The sequence below is a fragment of the Oculina patagonica genome, chromosome 11 (genome assembly GCF_052425735.1).
Source record: "Oculina patagonica isolate OP01 chromosome 11, crgOcupat, whole genome shotgun sequence".
NCBI classification, from domain to species: Eukaryota; Metazoa; Cnidaria; class Anthozoa; order Scleractinia; family Oculinidae; genus Oculina; species Oculina patagonica.
Genome location: NC_135768.1, coordinates 14,537,291 through 14,556,631, shown reverse-complemented (window position 1 = coordinate 14,556,631; position 19,341 = coordinate 14,537,291). Strand labels below are relative to the sequence as shown.

Sequence of the window (19,341 nt, the reverse complement as noted above, 5' to 3'; positions counted from 1 at the left end):
AATTAACATTTTAAAAAAGCATTTTTTTTTCTTATTTTTCCTTTCCTTTAATCTCCTCTTCTTTTTTATTTTATTTTGTATGTAGGTATTTTTGGGTGGACTAGCACGTATGGTTTTAATGATCCCTTCTAGTCTTTCCTCACTGCTTTTTTTTCCTTATGTAGCTGTATTTTTCATTGTATTTTCGTATTGTTTGTATATCTCTAAAGTTTGTATTGTACAGTGAAAATGGATTAAATTAAGAAATTAAATTATATTAAATTAAGCAGCTCAAACGGGCGGGTTTCGTTTGCCTCATTGTTGTAAAGATTTGTAAACTTCTCAGCGATGAACTCTCCAGGCAAAGTTGCTTGATTTGTTGAAAAACCTTGGAAAACAAAAACGTGAATATGAAACATTCTTCTGAAAAGTTAATTTCCTTTTAAAAGGAAAGTTTTTTGTTGTAGTGTGGACGACGAAAACGATGATTTTGAACAACGCGTCTAATTTCACGATGATCTCTGTATCGCTGGCTCAAGCAGTCTGCGCATGCCCCATCCGTGAGAGTGTGGACAGCAATCAGCGTTTCAGTGTGAACAGCCAATATCAAATCGAAAAACATGGTGTGGAAAGAAAACTTGCGATGCGTTTTCGATGCTAACACTCAGTTTTCAATCAAACGAGAACGGATTAGTGTGGATAGCACACTAGTGACGTAACGATAAACGGCAACTTCATGCATACGCAAAAAACACTTCACGTTCACGTTACGTTTCATGTCACCAGTGTCTGACAACACAGCATAGTACGTGCATTTCCAAGCTACGTTATGTCTTTATGTCGTTATGTTGCTAGTGTGAACTAGGCCTTCTAGTTGCGACAACCTTTTTCAAGTTCCCTTCGATTTTCCTAGCTGCTCATCGGAGCGTTACCTTACTGTATCGCCCTTCCAACATATCGAAATTAATTTGTCTTAAATTGTCTTATAAATATATATCAGTATAAAACACTACTGAAATAAAATCCCTATAAATCCGGCTACCTCTATTAAGAGACCGTCTTTCTTAAAAACACCCAGTCAATTCGCGTCAAAAAATAATTTTGCCTGAAACTCTGGCAACTAAAAGACTTTACCGAGGCTAGAACTAAAACATATTTGGCTTGATTCAAAATTATTTTCAGGCCGCGTTAGGAGCCAACAAATATTTTGCCCGTTCGGGACCCGCCACAACGTCGGAAAAATGAGAAAAATAGGCACTTTTCGAGCCGCAGTCAAATATTTTATTCGCATGCTTATTTACGGGCCTGTAATTATCTGTCTTTTGAATATATGATTCTGTTTTCCACAGCTAAGTGACGATATGTTGATTTTCAGTTGTAGCAATCAAGTTGTGTTTCTACGACGCGTTTTGTTAATTAATGACGAGCCACTACAAATTTCCCCGAGGCTGTCTTTACAAGCACCGAAAAGAGAATAATTATTTTTGACAAACTTCGAAGTGTTTAGAAATGTGATGAAACACTTTTTCGAGTGTTTGATATATCTTCTCAATCGAGACTAAACTAAGGAGTAAACGAAGAAATAAAATCGTAAAAATCTTCAATAAATGAGTTTGAGAAAGATATAGAGTAAACGAAAAAATATAATCGTAAAAAAGATCTATGCTAATTAAGATCAGATATGTTATAAATAAAATTTTCTTGTTTTAATGAATTTGAGAAAGATCAGTTCGACATCGACGGTGATTATAGGAGAGGTTTTCAGAGTGTCCACTGGAAATCTTGTACAATCAACTGGTGATTCTATGTAAAAAGGTATAAAGGAAAATGAAGCGCCTTGGTTTCTTGTTGATAACTTTGTGTCTGGCGATGTCATTTCCTCAATATCCTGGTCAATATCCCGGACATTATCCTCAAGAACATGATAATATGAAGCATTCTCAAACTCGGGACCTTGTAAGGGACCATCAAGAAGGTGTTCCTGTGTTGCCTTTAGTAGGGAGCGATCCGCAAGATCGTGATCCTGTGAAGTGGAAAAACCAGATCAAAAGTAAGTCTACCAGTTTATTGTTAGTAGCTGTTTTCATTGGACTTAAGTTCAAAAAGTGATACTGTTTTTTATCTGCCAGCTTTTGGGTTTGATAGCAACATGCATACGTTTACAAAGCCTGCATGAGCTAGAAGTTTGTTTTTTGTTGATCGTGAAAACGTTTGCGCAAAATCACGGTACTGAAGAGACTCAATTCACTCAATCCAGGACTAATTAATGGCGGGGATTAAGACTGACTGTAGGTAGAGTTATTAATTTATATCCGGGTTCTCATAACCTCGCTTATTTGTATTTTATCCCGTAATAATTGCATCAAAGGCGGAATAAAACCGCCATTTCTAGGTCTTTATATTCTGAAAAATATCATAGCCAAGTCCGGGAGTAATTGTTTCCCGGCGAGTTGGCGTAGAGAGAACCCAAGCCGCATACGAGGGTTTTGATGACAGAGAAACGGAGCTTTCATAAAAAAAAAACGAATTATATACACTTCTAACGATGTTTTAAGAAAGCATTTAGGTTAATTCTATTTATAATATCATTCTTTTTCAGGAAAACGCGGCAAATGTTGCGGGGGATTAAGCGGTATGGCGGGCTCGGCAAGTGGATAGAGATTCAAGAATTTCCCATTTTAAAGGGGCTAGGTCACGGTATTTTAGGTAATTCTATTTATTTTGTTTAATAATTATAAGAGCTCTAAAATTCAAATTGGCAGAGAAAAGGTCTTTTCTTGGCAAAATTACGGCCACATAACAAACAAGGATTATTTTTGAGCATTGTAAATGACACTTTCATACAAATTGAGATAAACGTGAAAAAAGTCGGGCCGACGTTTTTAAAGTTTATCCGAACGCAATTCGTTTTATTCTTCACGAATTTTGCCCATTCATGCCGCTTTTTGGCCTTTCTGTGTTTCTTTTGAGTTCTTCTACCTTTTTTAAAGCCGTTATTGCGATATTTCAGTTATTTCTTGACCAGTTGGTCAATATTCCGAGCTAAAATTGCGTGACATAGCCCCCAGTTAACTTGAGATAGAAAACAGCGTTAAAGTTGGATTACATTGTAGCTCAGTTATTTTCTCTTTTAGAGCTGATATTATCTCAGCCTATGCAGGAAGCAATATTTGTAAAAGTATAAAAGCAATAAAGGTGTTTAAAATGCAGTTTTACTGTTTGCTGATAAGAATCGCTTTGATTGACTTGGATTGAGGGAGGACAAAGATTGCCGGAAATGTTGTAGAAAACTGAAATCACAATTCCGAATGTCAAGCTCTTCTCCGATCCCTTACTCTGAATACAGCCCCCTTTATCAAGCAAGCACTCTTGTGGCATGGGGCTTAAACGAGTTTCAGTTTTGCGTCGTTGTAGAGATTGTAAACGCCTCAGGGATGAACTCGCCAGACAACGTCAGTTAGTGCTAGTTCTATAAAAAAAAAAAACGTTGAAAAAAGATTCTTCTGAAAAGTAACATGTGCCCGAGAAAAGACCGGGAACAGTTTTAAAAAGTAGTTGACGAACATTACGCGATGTGAGTGCGAAAACCCGATGTTTTCCGAAGCAATCATTGGGAGCAAGTCGTTCGAAATAGGTCCGCGTAGCGTGCGGATGCTCAATCCTGACTGTAAAACTATTGCAACGATCCTTTGTGATTTGGCTTCTGTCCTCAGAAACAAAAATAAATAAATAAATGTTTGCATGGGAATTTATAATCCAATATGACTGACCCCTTTTCAGGACAATTTTGTTGTCTCAGGGCTCCTTCAGCGCTCATGGATTGATTGAATGATTAATTTAACGAACGAACGAACGAACGAACGAACGAACGAGCGAGCGAGCGAGCGAACGAACGAACGAACGAACGAACGAGCGAACGAACGAAAGAACGAAAGAACGAAAGAACGAACGAACGAACGAACGAGCGAGCGAGCGAGCGAACGAACGAACGAACGAACGAAAGAACGAACGAACGAACGAACGAACGAACGAAAGAACGAACGAACGAATATTTTTATTTATGTGTCAAATCATCTAGCGTATGGGAAACCATACGCTTATTGGGGACTCCTAATCATAACTATCACAATGAAATATCCAATGGTCTAAATTTCGTTTCTCTTGATCAAAATTCGGGTCAAATTTACCTGGATAACTCGAATTCCAGTTCTTGCAACTCGACACGGATGCCCACGGATTAGAGCAACGAACAGATCACGTATTTGACAGCCATTCCCACTCTTATTGTTAGAGTTTATGATCGTGTTAGAGTTTCTGACGAGATAAGTTTAATTTGCTTTGTACTGTATACTGAAATGCTGAAAAATCAGTAAACTATCAATTATTAAATTGGCAAATTAAATATTCAATCGACCCCGATAACTCAAAACGCCGCAAACTCTCACTGTTTTTCGTTTCCCTTCAGAGTTCGAGTTACCAGGGCTCTACTGTAGTTCTTTGTAAGGACACAATGCGCCCTCTTTTGAGGTCAATCTAGTTTTCCTACGTCTGAACGACGACCGAAGTGCCATAACCTCAGGGCCACTTTTGAAGAAAGTTTTCCCATTTTATAAATGTTTCTGCTTAATATAATCGCATTCCTGGCGGTATTTAGATTTCAACTGTAACGCGTCCACACTACAGGGGTATTCTAATGCCATGCCAATCTAGAACTCACTGAGAACTAGAAATCGAGAAATCAACGGTAACAATATATAACATATATAAAAGTGTTATAAGGCCTACGTGACTCTCTCTGAAGCATGCAATGTTGTGTTACAGTGTTGTTCTTTACGTACGAATTTGTGCGCTGTACTGCACAAGGATCAAAATTTCTCTTTTTCTTGTGCTTGCGCTTGTGCTTGCATCGCTAGTGAAAACCAGGCTTAAATGAATACTATGGAGTTTACAATAACGTGGAATGTAAACATTCGATATAGTGAAATTCTGCCCAGGCCCTTTCAGTAAAAAAAGAAATTATCTTGTGTTCTGATATGCTTCATTTGTGAGCGGATTTCGTTGTTTTGGAAGGATTCTGCTATTTCGTTTAGTTTGTGCCAGTTTATTTTATTCCTTAAAAATTTTTACAGCACTCTTTAATTTGGGATCGAAAAATATTTTATTAACCCTATGATGTTATTAAATATAGGTGCTGTTGTGTTATTCTACATTTGATGGTCGTTGAACCATGTACATGTATAACTGCTAAAAGGCCTCCTAAAAATGCTAATTTGAATGGTCAATGTTGCGAAATCTTAATTTAGTAAGGACGTATTCTATCAACACCAACCATTTCAACAGCAACTGAGTTTCAACATAGAAGACTTTTCCAACCAATGATTTTTTTGGTGAATTTACTGGGATAAACTGCGTCGGTTCGTTAATGAAATCGTGTCCCTGATTCGGAAAATGTATTCAGACGGTTAGGTTGAAAAAGATTATTGAATATTGTTCAGATTGCTCAACCGTTTCAACCGTTAACGATTGAAACTGTTGTTGAATTGCATGGGAAACTTCAACTAAATCTCTCAGATCAGTTGAAAAAGTTGATTAGCCAATAAAACCGAAAAAAGGTTTTCTCTTTTATTGAACACAAACTGAACCTAAATAACCTAAAGAAAAGTTTACTTCAATGTAACAAGGCGTTATCGAATTGCTTTCCGTTTCCTAAAGTCATTTCTTTCCGTTTCCTGAAGTCGTTTTCTTCTGAAAAGGCTTTTGTAAATTACGCTAAAACTCTTTCAAGCACTTCAGCGAAGCTCACGTATCAAGAATAATCTCGCATACACCCACCGGGACCCAGTATCTTTCCTTGTCCGTTGGCCCTTGCAGACATTTATAGTATAGTCATAAAAATCAGTACGAGAGAGAGTTTCTAACGAGGAGGACCCTTGGAATAGTTTGACGGTCAGAATTGAGCTTCAATACCCTACGCTACGTGACATTGTATGAAAAATTTTATGTCGTAACCTCGTTATTATTCATATTATATACCTTATTGAAGAAACGTTGACCCATGAAAAAAGCATAAACCATGAACGATATGACCCAATGATGTTCTGAGTAGACAGCTTTAGTACGATGATAATATTCCTTTCATTGATAATCCACTTTTTCTCTCTCTTTTAGAACCTTTAGAGCATGATTTATCCCATCTGTCTTATTAATATGTTTATTCTGTCAAAGGCGATGACTATTTTTCCAATTTCCCAGTAAACATTTTGGTCGCATTGTTCATTGTTTATGCTTTTCACGGGTCAACGTTTCTTTAATCAGGTGTATATGATTAGAGTAAGGAGCATAGCATGCATCCAAGATTTCAATGTCACGTAGCGTGGGGTATGGAAGCTTAATTCTGACTGTCAAACTATATTCCAACGATCCTATGTGTGGACTTCTGTCCCTAGAAACAAAAATAAAAATAACCATTTGCTTGGGTAGTAAGAACCCAACATGACTGACCCCTTTTAAGACAATTTTGTTGTCTTAGTACTCTTGCAGTGCTCGTAGATTAAGATGGATTCATGAAGAAAGACATTTTGTTCACACAAAGTTTCCACATTTTATAAATGTTCTGCTTGATCACGTTCTGGGGGCTATTTTGAATTTGTAAGGCATTTTCACAACAGAGGTATTCTGATGCCATGGTTTAAAATCCAGAAAAAAAACCCTCGAAAAATCGATCAAGGAATTCAGTAATGGTTGTGTATAAAATGCGCAAGTGTTAAAGGCGTATGTCACCTTCTCTGTTCTGTATGTAAGAATTTGTGCGCTGTACTGATTTTTAAAATACTATGGAGTTTAAAATATTAACGTGGAATATAAACTCTCAATAGAGTAAGATTCTGCCACCTTTCAGTAATATCAAGAAAATATAATTATCTTGACTGTGTTCTGTTATGCTTCATTTTTGAGCGGATTTTGTCGTTTTGGGAGGATTTTGCTATTTGCTAAGATAATGCCAATATGAATTACTGTTTTGGAAAGTTCTCCCCATCCCCACCCCCGACCCTGCAATGTCCCTTTCCAGAAGGTATTACAGCACTTGGTTGAGATCAAAGCATTTGCTGACAGTGAAAAAAATGGCAAGCATCTTACTAAGAAAATTGAAATGTTTCAAAGGTGGAAAAATTATTTATTAACCCTGAGATGTTATCAAATCAGTAAGGATATAGATGAGATAGATAGATGTTTTATTAGTAAACTCATTGCAGCCGCCGGAGCGGCTGAATTACGAACTACTTTACAACTGTACAATGATAATCGTATATACAAGATAAAATATTTATAATTAAAACTATGGTTAATAACGAAAGTGTTTCTAAACCTATATGTCTTACAAATCGGTAGCTCAAAGTATCCCCTGGTTCGTGTGCAGTAAGTGGACTCGTTACGTGGCGGCAGCAGTTCATGTAGCTTATGGCTTCCAGGGTCTCCCATAATTTGATCGAATAAAGTTTCGCTCACTGCCTGTTTCCTCTCATACAGTGAAGTGATGCCTGCAGCTAGGAGGTAGTTGTGTTATTGTGGCCGTGATGGTTGTTGAACAATGACAATCAAAACACTGCAACTATAATTGCCAAAAGGTCTCTTGAAATGCAAATTTAAATGGTTAATGTTGTGAAATCTTGATTTAGTAAGGTCGTGTTATACATGACCAACCATTTCAACGGCAACCGAATTTGGTTGAAGTTTCCCAGTAAATAGGTAAACGCTTTTCCACGACAATTTTCAGTCGAAATGGTTGATATCTTTTAGGACGTGATCTATTGCGACGAAATCTTGTCAATGGTTACGCAAACTGAATGTTATAATTAATATTATTATAATTAATATTCGGTTGGTTAGGTTGAAACGGTTTGTTGAATATCACTCAACTGTTTCAACCGTTAACGATTAACATTGTTGTTTTCAAATTGGGAAACTTAAACCAAACTGCACCCGGCAGAAATTCGATAGAGCTTAATGCCGGTTGAAAAAGTTGATTAGCCAAATAAATCCAAAACGTTTTCCCCAAATTGAACAGAACAGGGCGTTATCGAATGTTTATTGTTCTCCGATCCGTTTCCTGAAGTCCTTTTATTTCCGTTTCCTGAAGTCGCTTATTTCTGTTTCCGAAAGTAGGTTATGCCCGTTTCCTGAAGTCGTTTATTTCTGTGGTCTCTTCCTATTTCCTGAGGTGGCTTCTTTCCGAAAAGGCTTTTGTACATTATGCAAGAATTCTTTTCAAACAACTGAGTGAGGCTTAAGTATCAAAAATAATTAAACAGTACCTTTCTTTGAATGATGGCCCTTGCAACAATGTCTTGCAGAAATTTAAGGTATATTTATAGAAATCGGTAGCAGCAAATGTTTGTAAAAACGCCGGGAATACGACATAAAATTGTTCATGAATATGAATGGAGTAAGGAGCATTGAATGTATCTCGACATTAAAAGATTTAGTAGAAAAGAAATGTTTGGACAAACGTTATTAATGCATTTATATAAAGAATTTCAAGAATAAAATAAAAATCTGTAAGACAGAATTTGAGCTATTTTTTAAAGGGGCAAAATATCACATTTTCCTATTTTGCGAAAAATCTGTCTTACAGATTTTTATTTTATCCTGCATGAATGTTAAATCAAAGCCAATCTGTAATTTCTGAAATTTTGAGGTGGGGTCATACGGGTAGATTTTGAGAAAACGCTGTTAAAACAACTAATGCCCAGTCCCCTCCTAAGCACTCGGCCATTCATTTTGGCTCTTTATTGATTGTTTATTAGCATTTTTATTCGTCAAATGTGGCATATGATGGCTATACGCTTTAAGAAACAGTAATAACAGAAAGAAAGAACATTCCTGAATATTTTTAAAGAGAGTTAAAAGTTGGGCTCACTTACACCCTCAAAACTGTATTAAGCCACCTTAAGCGAAAGGATTTCAATGACTCAAACAAAGCCTTACTTATAATAAGCTTCTCGTTCTTCAATTTTTCCATTGGTTGACTGCCCTTAATTAAGCCCCGATAGAGCCATTTGGCACATGACGTCATAACTTGGTCAATAATTGTCCGATCAATTTGAATTTTGACCACAAAGATTCCCTTGGACAGATCTGCATTTTAAAACATAAATTGCTCATCCCCCCTTTTTGTGACTTGATTGACCACCCCTATAACTTTTGAAACTTTTTTTCGTGATAGATATCTGAGATGCAACATAACTGAAATTAACCACAACACTGAGAGCTGCACAATTAACTATAGTTTAGGGGTATACCTACTATATACGGAGATACACACATTTTTAAGTGAGTTTTTCTTTTTACGTTTTAAAGCCATTTCTTTCAAAGCCATTCCTTTTTAATTATTTGTTGACATGTTTTATGAACTATTCTGATCAATACCTTTCAAATGGTGTATCAAACATGGGTATCCATTTAATAGTTATTGATTTAGGATAATAGACTTGTCGCCTCGGGGCTTAAAGGGTTAAAGAAGGTTTTCCGTATCCTGTGGTTGCTTGCATCCGTTTCCTAAAGTTGGTTTATATCCGTATCCTGTTGGATCTTATGCTCAAGTCTGGATCTTAACCGCGGCATGAATTAATATGCTAATGACGGCAATGGATGCTACTTAAACAGGCCGTGTTGGACAGATCAGTACGCCATCGACGGTGATTTCAAGAGAGGCTTTCAGAGAGTCCAACAATCTTCTACTTACAAGTAACTGGTGATTCTGTCTCAAAAGGTAACTCGCTTAATTAACAAGAATATTTTCCTTCACTTCATTCCAACTTCTAATGTGTGGGCTTAGGTGTTCGGATTTTCTATTTATTTATTTACCTCAGCATATGTTTTCATTTCTTTTCTAACTCCCATTTCTCGGCAGACATGTAGTATGGTGCTACAAATCGACTAAGAAGTGTTTGCGGATTTACGATAGACACAAAAAATTCATCTAACACTACCTACAACCTACTTTGACAATCTACTAACTTCTGTTCTGTATTTTTGAAGGAAAATGAAGAGCCTTGTTGTCTTCTTCATAACTTTGGGTCTGGCGATGTCATTTCCGCTAAATGATAAAACGAAGGATCCTCAAATAGTTCACGATCCTCTGGAGCTAGAACAGATGACGACTCACGGTAAGCAGTCAGTTTTTCTATAATAAGTGGCTGTTTTCATTGCGTTTTAAAAGTGACCCAGTATTTGCTTCTTCTTTGGTTCGAACAAGCAACATGCGCTAGCCAATTCACATTAGACTCAGCGCGTTTTCTCAGATAATCAAAAGTAGGATCAACTGCCAGGAGAGGTATTTGTTGGTTTTCAGAAAAAACGGTTTCCTGAAACGTTCCTTTCACATTTGTGCATGTCAATAAAATGCAAAATCGCTTTCTGTTAGTACTTACGTAAATCAGTGATATGTAAAGCCATTGATAATTCTGTTATTAAGGTAGCCAGCCTGTTCCACAACACAGCCGCGGTGGTACACATATTGATCTCTGATGCAGTGATAGTTCATTGTTATGTTGTTGTTTATTGGCTCTTTTAATGTAAGAAAAGAGTAAACTATGGACATTCTTTTATGAAAAAGAGTGTACTACAACAAACAATGACATCGCAGGTGAGTTTAAGTTCTGTGCAATTTATTTAATTCTTTCTTTATTTATTTTAAGTTTTTTATTTTCAGGAAAACGTGGTATCACCTTTTCGGGCGCGGGATCAAACCAGGTAGTTGGTGGCTACAACAACGCCGGCCAACTTAATCAGGGTGGATACGGTAAGAACTCAATATTTTTTCCAACTGTTTTAACATAGACAATGTATTAGTATTTAAAGGTGCTATAGCCCTCCAGGTTTTACAAAAAACTTCAAGTTTAATTTGATTTTAATGTGATCATTTTCCATCACAACCTTCATAGAGGGAAAAATGGGCTTTGAGAGTGGAGCCCAACAGCACATCGAAGGCCATGGCAATGCCGGCCAGAAGAACGGCCCAGCACCATACCCATACGGTAAGATACAATAACACTTTAGTTAATTGCTTTGAAACTTAAAAAATGAAGAACATTGTCAGGATTTAATTTTCAATTTTGTGATTGGCCAGATGTAATAAGTTTGGTTTTGGTGACGATCTGCAATCAAATATTATTCCTTCGATTTATTTTATTCCGCTGGTTTGCTTTCGGATCTACCTAGTCAGATTAACTTCTTGTTTGCTTTGGTTGGCATAATTGCTCGGATAATCAAACGTAGGATCAATTGCCAGGAGAGGTATTTGTTGTTTTTCAGAAAACGGTTTCCTGAAACGTTCCTTTCACATTTGTGCATGTCAATAAAAAGCATAATCGCTCTCTGTCAGTACTTACGTAAATCAGTGATACCATTGATAATTCTGTTATTAAGGTAACCAGCCTGTTCCACAAATCAGCCGCGGTGGTACATATATTGATGTCTGATACAGTGATAGTTCATTCTTATGTTGTTGTTTATTGGCTCTTTTAATGTAAGAAAAGAGTAAACTATGGACATTCTTTTATGAAAAAGAGTGTACTACAACAAACAATGACATCGCAGGTGATTTTAAGTTCTGTGCAATTTATTTAATTCTTTCTTTATTTATTTTAAGTTTTTTTATTTTCAGGAAAACGTGGTATCACCTTTTCGGGCGCGGGATCAAACCAGGTAGTTGGTGGCTATGGCAACGCCGGCCAACTTAATCAGGGTGGATACGGTAAGAACTCGATATTTTTTCCAACTGTTTTAAAATAGACAAAGTATTAGTATTTAAAGGTGCTAAAGCCCTCCAGGTTTTCAAAAAACTTCAAGTTCAATTTGATTTTAATGTGATCATTTTCCATCACAACCTTCATAGAGGGAAAAATGGGCTTTGAGAGTGGAGCCCAACAGCACATCGAAGGCCATGGCAATGCCGGCCAGAAGAACGGCCCAGCACCATACCCATACGGTAAGATACAATAACACTTTAGTTAATTGCTTTGAACTTAAAAAATGAAGAACATTGTCAGGATTTAATTTTCAATTTTGTGATTGGCCAGATGTAATAAGTTTGGTTTTGGTGACGATCTGCAATCAAATATTATTCCTTCGATTTATTTTATTCCGCTGGTTTGCTTTCGGGTCTACCTAGTCAGATTAACTTCTTGTTTGCTTTGGTTGGCATAATTGCTCGGATAATCAAACGTAGGATCAATTGCCAGGAGAGGTATTTGTTGTTTTTCAGAAAACGGTTTCCTGAAACGTTCCTTTCACATTTGTGCATGTCAATAAAAAGCATAATCGCTCTCTGTCAGTACTTACGTAAATCAGTGATACCATTGATAATTCTGTTATTAAGGTAGCCAGCCTGTTCCACAAATCAGCCGCGGTGGTACATTATTGATCTCTGATACAGTGATAGTTCATTCTTATGTTGTTGTTTATTGGCTCTTTTAATGTAAGAAAAGAGTAAACTATGGACATTCTTTTATGAAAAAGAGTGTACTACAACAAACAATGACATCGCAGGTGATTTTAAGTTCTGTGCAATTTATTTAATTTTTTCTTAATTTATTTTACGTTTTTTATTTTCAGGAAAACGTGGTATCACCTTTTCGGGCGCGGGATCAAACCAGGTAGTTGGTGGCTACAACAACGCCGGCCAACTTAATCAGGGTGGATACGGTAAGAACTCAATATTTTTTCCAACTGTTTTAACATAGACAATGTATTAGTATTTAAAGGTGCTATAGCCCTCCAGGTTTTACAAAAAACTTCAAGTTCAATTTGATTTTAATGTGATCATTTTCCATCACAACCTTCATAGAGGGAAAAATGGGCTTTGAGAGTGGAGCCCAACAGCACATCGAAGGCCATGGCAATGCCGGCCAGAAGAACGGCCCAGCACCATACCCATACGGTAAGATACAATAACACTTTAGTTAATTGCTTTGAAACTTAAAAAATGAAGAACATTGTCAGGATTTAATTTTCAATTTTGTGATTGGCCAGATGTAATAAGTTTGGTTTTGGTGACGATCTGCAATCAAATATTATTCCTTCGATTTATTTTATTCCGCTGGTTTGCTTTCGGGTCTACCTAGTCAGATTAACTTCTTGTTTGCTTTGGTTGGCATAATTGCTCGGATAATCAAACGTAGGATCAATTGCCAGGAGAGGTATTTGTTGTTTTTCAGAAAACGGTTTCCTGAAACGTTCCTTTCACATTTGTGCATGTCAATAAAAAGCATAATCGCTCTCTGTCAGTACTTACGTAAATCAGTGATACCATTGATAATTCTGTTATTAAGGTAACCAGCCTGTTCCACAAATCAGCCGCGGTGGTACATATATTGATCTCTGATACAGTGATAGTTCATTCTTATGTTGTTGTTTATTGGCTCTTTTAATGTAAGAAAAGAGTAAACTATGGACATTCTTTTATGAAAAAGAGTGTACTACAACAAACAATGACATCGCAGGTGATTTTAAGTTCTGTGCAATTTATTTAATTCTTTCTTTATTTATTTTAAGTTTTTTTATTTTCAGGAAAACGTGGTATCACCTTTTCGGGCGCGGGATCAAACCAGGTAGTTGGTGGCTATGGCAACGCCGGCCAACTTAATCAGGGTGGATACGGTAAGAACTCGATATTTTTTCCAACTGTTTTAAAATAGACAAAGTATTAGTATTTAAAGGTGCTAAAGCCCTCCAGGTTTTACAAAAAACTTCAAGTTCAATTTGATTTTAATGTGATCATTTTCCATCACAACCTTCATAGAGGGAAAAATGGGCTTTGAGAGTGGAGCCCAACAGCACATCGAAGGCCATGGCAATGCCGGCCAGAAGAACGGCCCAGCACCATACCCATACGGTAAGATACAATAACACTTTAGTTAATTGCTTTGAACTTAAAAAATGAAGAACATTGTCAGGATTTAATTTTCAATTTTGTGATTGGCCAGATGTAATAAGTTTGGTTTTGGTGACGATCTGCAATCAAATATTATTCCTTCGATTTATTTTATTCCGCTGGTTTGCTTTCGGGTCTACCTAGTCAGATTAACTTCTTGTTTGCTTTGGTTGGCATAATTGCTCGGATAATCAAACGTAGGATCAATTGCCAGGAGAGGTATTTGTTGTTTTTCAGAAAACGGTTTCCTGAAACGTTCCTTTCACATTTGTGCATGTCAATAAAAAGCATAATCGCTCTCTGTCAGTACTTACGTAAATCAGTGATACCATTGATAATTCTGTTATTAAGGTAACCAGCCTGTTCCACAAATCAGCCGCGGTGGTACATATATTGATCTCTGATACGGTGATAGTTCATTCTTATGTTGTTGTTTATTGGCTCTTTTAATGTAAGAAAAGAGTAAACTATGGACATTCTTTTATGAAAAAGAGTGTACTACAACAAACAATGACATCGCAGGTGATTTTAAGTTCTGTGCAATTTATTTAATTCTTTCTTTATTTATTTTAAGTTTTTTTATTTTCAGGAAAACGTGGTATCACCTTTTCGGGCGCGGGATCAAACCAGGTAGTTGGTGGCTATGGCAACGCCGGCCAACTTAATCAGGGTGGATACGGTAAGAACTCGATATTTTTTCCAACTGTTTTAAAATAGACAAAGTATTAGTATTTAAAGGTGCTAAAGCCCTCCAGGTTTTACAAAAAACTTCAAGTTCAATTTGATTTTAATGTGATCATTTTCCATCACAACCTTCATAGAGGGAAAAATGGGCTTTGAGAGTGGAGCCCAACAGCACATCGAAGGCCATGGCAATGCCGGCCAGAAGAACGGCCCAGCACCATACCCATACGGTAAGATACAATAACACTTTAGTTAATTGCTTTGAAACTTAAAAAATGAAGAACATTGTCAGGATTTAATTTTCAATTTTGTGATTGGCCAGATGTAATAAGTTTGGTTTTGGTGACGATCTGCAATCAAATATTATTCCTTCGATTTATTTTATTCCGCTGGTTTGCTTTCGGGTCTACCTAGTCAGATTAACTTCTTGTTTGCTTTGGTTGGCGTAATTGCTCGGATAATCAAACGTAGGATCAATTGCCAGGAGAGGTATTTGTTGTTTTTCAGAAAACGGTTTCCTGAAACGTTCCTTTCACATTTGTGCATGTCAATAAAAAGCATAATCGCTCTCTGTCAGTACTTACGTAAATCAGTGATACCATTGATAATTCTGTTCTTAAGGTAACCAGCCTGTTCCACAACTCAGCCGCGGTGGTACACATATATAGATCTCTGATACAGTGATAATTCATTTTTATGTTGTTGTTTATTGACTCTTTTAATGTAAAAATATAAAGTAAACTATGGACATTATTTTATGAAAAAGGGTGTACTACAATTAACAATCAACGACATCGCAGGTGATTTTAAGTTTTATGCAATTTATTTATTTCTTTATTTTTTTCATTTTTTTCAGGAAAATAAAAAATTCAGGCATTGTTCTTTTCACTTGAGTACGAAAAACGGCTGTTAAACTTAATGTACTTTGTAGTTTAGTATTTTTGCGTTTTAGAGCTGATGTTATCTCAGCACATGTAGAGAGCAATAATTGTAAAAGCAGAAAAGCAATAAAGGTGTTTGAAATGCAGTTTTACTGTTTGTATGATCAGTATTGCTTTGATTGTTCCTTGATGTGACTTGAATTGAGGGAAGAATAGTAGGACAAGGAAAGCTTACCCAAAATCCCCCACCATTTCCAGTAAGCCCCTCTAGCCTGAGAATGCACTTTTTTGGGATGCCTAAGGGCATCCTAGTTGTTTTCAGGGTGCGTGGTATTTCCCTTGGGAGTGAGGATAATTGGATTAACAACCGAAATAACCAATAACAGCATCATATATTGGTCCCTTGGGTGTTGGGCAAACCGGTTTTGGCAAGTTTGGGTTAAATTGTGAGGAATTGAGGAAAACAGGCTTTGATGCGGAAGACAAGGAAATAAGTCAAATGCATGAGCTCGAGGATAACTGGTTTTGCAAGGTGATTGATTGATTGTTTCTATTTTCGTGTTCAGCTGTGTGTAAACAAAAGCGCTTAAGTTGCTTTAAATAAATCCGGGAATAAGCCGCCCGAACTAGCTAACATCTAAATTATTCAGTTACAGTTGGACTCTCATTCCTCATATCGTTAGAGCGACTTGCGGAAATACGTTGATTATGCCAATATGATAAGCAAAAGCGAATTCTTTTGGTATTTTCCTTCGTGAAAGCTAAAATTCCTTGCCGTTCCGTCAAATGTCTACACTTTCAGTGCGTTGCTAATTAAATCAGCTAAATCAGTTACATGCGGCTGACTTTTCCCAATAATTTTTAATCAATACAGTACTGCATGTGTCTTAAAATTTAATTAAAGTTTTATCAACAAAAAAGTGTTTGTTTGACTTAAGTAAACTGTAGTAAAAAATACTCGTGAATTAAGACGTTTTTCGCATGCCACTTTTGTGTCTTACGTGATGTCTGTTAAAATTTAATTAACTGCGCTGCGCAGTTCTTGCTCTGCACGGGGTTTATTAACTGCGCTGCGCAGTTCTTGCTCTGCACGGGGTTTATTAACTGCGCACGCAGTTCATGTTCTCTACCTTGTTTTTTAACTGCGCTGCGCAGTTCTTGCTCTGCAAGCGGTTTTTTTTTTCTCAGTGACCAGACTGATGCCCCCGCTCGGCCGGGCTTGGGTCACGCAAGGTTTAAAAGCTAGAAAAAACTTACCAATGGGAAATTTTCAAATGCTGTGGACTTAATAAGCATGTTTAGCGTGAGATGTCCGATTTTGAAGCGTTTTACTCAAAGAAATTTCTAAATTTTCACGCGTCGAAAGAAAAATATATTTCAGCGGGCCAGAATCTGTGAATAAATACCATTACGTTGGTGTAAAAGAATGTGCTGACATGACAAGTTTCACTTTCGATCGGCTAGACCTCGAGTCACGTAATTTTTCAAAGCTATTATCAGCTACCTTTCAAATCTTTGCGAAGCCATTAATCTTTCTTTACAAAATTCAGTGTGAAGTATTTTGAAGCGTTTGAATCGAAGAAAATACTAAAATTTCACGCTTTAAAAAAATACACTTTAGCGGGCAAGAATTTACATTTATTTACATTACGTTTGTGTCCTGGAATGTGCTGGCGTTAGCAAATTTTTACTTTCACAAGGCACTGATCGGCAAGAATCACGCAATGCTCTGAAAGGTTTAAATCTGCCACAAACGGAAACTAAACAAATCCTCTGGTCTAAACTTAGCATGTTAAGTGTGAAATGTTCGACTTTTTAGCGTTATTTATTTTTGGAGCTGTGTCATCAAGAGGATTTCTGAAATCTGATGGAAAATCACTGAGACAAACCCTGACTTGCAAGGGTTACGTCATTGGTAAATTAATTCCCCGGGGAATTCCCATTCAGCAAAACACAGGTCTAGTGTTTTTCTCAAATTTGATTTAATTATTTGCTCCAATATTCCATTTTCGGAGCTGGTTATTCAATCTTTAAACTTTAATTCAAGACAACACTGGATGCTGATTTAAAAGATTTTTTTGTTTCACGGATCAGGATCGTGGGAATTAAATTTGGCCAGCATTAGCATATAAGGTAAGAAAAATATTTAATTTCGGATGGAACTAGTCAACCATGAAATGTCACGCAAGGTGTTTTCCTACCATCTTGTTTGTCAGTCGCAACATTGTTAGACGCAGGTAAAGGGGATAAGGGGGGGGCGCATTTTTTGTTCCCCCCACATGGCTCCCCTAAAGTGCTCACGAGACCAGCGCAGTTGTAAGCTCTAAGAGCTCTTGTTTTTTCTCAGTGACCAGACTGATGCCCCCACAGGCCCGCTCGGCCAGGCTCGAGTCACGCGATATTTAAAAAATTTTCTAATGCTTTGGTCTTTATTAAGCATGTTTAGCGTAAAATGTTCTATTTTGAAGCGTTTGTTTCAAAGAAAATACTAAATTTTCATTCTTAAATGTGTAATTGAATACCATTACGTTGGTGTCAAAGAATGTGCTGACATGACAAGTTTCACTTTCGATTGGCCAGACGTCGAGTCACGTAATGTTTTAAAGCTATTAATCAGCTACATTTCAAATCTTTCCGAATCCTTTGGTCTTTACTAAACAAATTTATTATGAAGTATTTTTCTTTTAAGCGTAATCTATTTTTTTGGCTGTGTCATTGAAAGTACAGTTTTAGAGATGTTAAGAAAAATTCCCTTCACAAACATGCCCTGACTTGTACCGCTTACGTCATTTGGTATGCTAGGGAAATACCCTCTGTGCTAAAAACAGCTTCAGCGTCCGCGCGTGGGAATTCGGCCAGAATTTGCATATTGCTGGTTTTCACTGTCACGCAATCAAAAAATAAATTTGAAACCATTCAACTACAGAGGCTATGAATTTCAAATATTATAGATGATAAATAGATAAACAATTTCTCCAAGTTTCGGGTCTGTGCGGTGTACCGTTCGCGAGTTATTTTCCGAATCTTTCCACGCAAATTTATAAAGCTTAGTATGGAGACGCCATAACTGTGTCCTTCCGAGGAACACAGTAATGGCCGCCGTGATGTCAGAGAAACCATCTGGAACTCAATTCTGTTTACAACAGCGGCTATCCTTGGCTTAAGAGCTAGTACAGTTTCACATAAACACCACTTATTATATCTGAAATGTTCAATCTGCACAAAATGGAAAGGGAAGGCCGTTTTTTAAACAAAACAGCTTTGTCACGGCACTCAGCTTGATGTCACATACGACGGAGAACTCAAATATTCAAAATGCCCTGTTTTAAAAACGAATGACACTATCGATCTGGAAATTTGCAAAAATATGTATTTTTAGTTTATCTTTCGCCTAATGACAATGAAAATTTAGCAGGCCTAGTGAATTTTGATTTCAGAATTTTGTGATGTAACATGAAAACCAAGAATAAGAAAATTATTAATCGCGGCTGGAACAAGTCAACTATGAAATGTCACACGTAGTGTTTTTTGTCATCATGTTTATCAGTCGCTACATTTTAACAACCGCCTGTTGTGATATGGAAAGAGGGGCAAAATTTTGACCTGTCAAAGAGGTTCATAAATAAAACCAACAGTGAAGAAACGGCGAAACATTGTCATTGGGCGAGTTTTCAGTTTTATGCAAATGGGGAATACTGTCGAAATTCTCATGGATACTTACGTTTCTGGCGTAAAGCCAGACGTAATGATATCAATATTTGGGGTTTGCATCGAAAGCGGGTGTTCTTTTAGCATGTTAAGTGTGAAATGTTCGATTGTTTAGGGTTATGTATTTTTCAAGCTGTGTCATCTGGACGATTTCAG

General features: G+C 36.9%; 2 protein-coding genes, 1 long non-coding RNA gene and 1 pseudogene across 4 annotated transcripts in view; 3 read left to right on the top strand and 1 right to left on the bottom strand.

The window, feature by feature from the left end:
- LOC144629658 (uncharacterized) overlaps positions 1 to 19,341 on the top strand; it is a 240,225-nt gene that overhangs the window by 153,479 nt on the left and 67,405 nt on the right. The gene's annotated exons all lie outside the window — the stretch shown is intronic.
- LOC144630851 (uncharacterized) overlaps positions 143 to 19,341 on the bottom strand; it is a 54,870-nt pseudogene continuing 35,671 nt past the window's right edge. Inside the window, exon 6 of the transcript XR_013566641.1 lies at positions 143 to 155. The product of XR_013566641.1 is annotated as an uncharacterized LOC144630851 (transcript). The remainder of the gene's footprint in view (positions 156 to 19,341) is intronic.
- Positions 9,679 to 19,341, top strand: part of LOC144630429 (uncharacterized) — an 89,381-nt gene continuing 79,718 nt past the window's right edge. The window contains exon 1 of the long non-coding RNA XR_013566517.1: positions 9,679 to 9,748. This is a non-coding gene — a long non-coding RNA (uncharacterized LOC144630429). The remainder of the gene's footprint in view (positions 9,749 to 19,341) is intronic.
- LOC144630852 (uncharacterized) lies at positions 10,022 to 15,502 on the top strand. Its single transcript, XM_078489204.1, has 12 exons — positions 10,022 to 10,145; positions 10,691 to 10,780; positions 10,923 to 11,015; positions 11,645 to 11,734; positions 11,876 to 11,968; positions 12,595 to 12,684; positions 12,827 to 12,919; positions 13,549 to 13,638; positions 13,781 to 13,873; positions 14,502 to 14,591; positions 14,734 to 14,826; positions 15,453 to 15,502. Exons 1-12 carry the CDS (start codon positions 10,022 to 10,024, stop codon positions 15,458 to 15,460), a joined length of 1,047 nt encoding a protein of 348 aa, XP_078345330.1. The 3' UTR covers positions 15,461 to 15,502.

Bases quoted from the DNA above. Each gene is read 5' to 3' on its own strand.
- LOC144630852 (XM_078489204.1), top strand. From the start codon at position 10,022: ATGAAGAGCCTTGTTGTCTTCTTCATAACTTTGGGTCTGGCGATGTCA. The intron at 10,146-10,690 runs GTAAGCAGTCAG...TTTTATTTTCAG, and splicing joins AGAACAGATGACGACTCACG to GAAAACGTGGTATCACCTTT. The intron at 12,685-12,826 runs GTAAGAACTCAA...CAACCTTCATAG, and splicing joins ACTTAATCAGGGTGGATACG to AGGGAAAAATGGGCTTTGAG.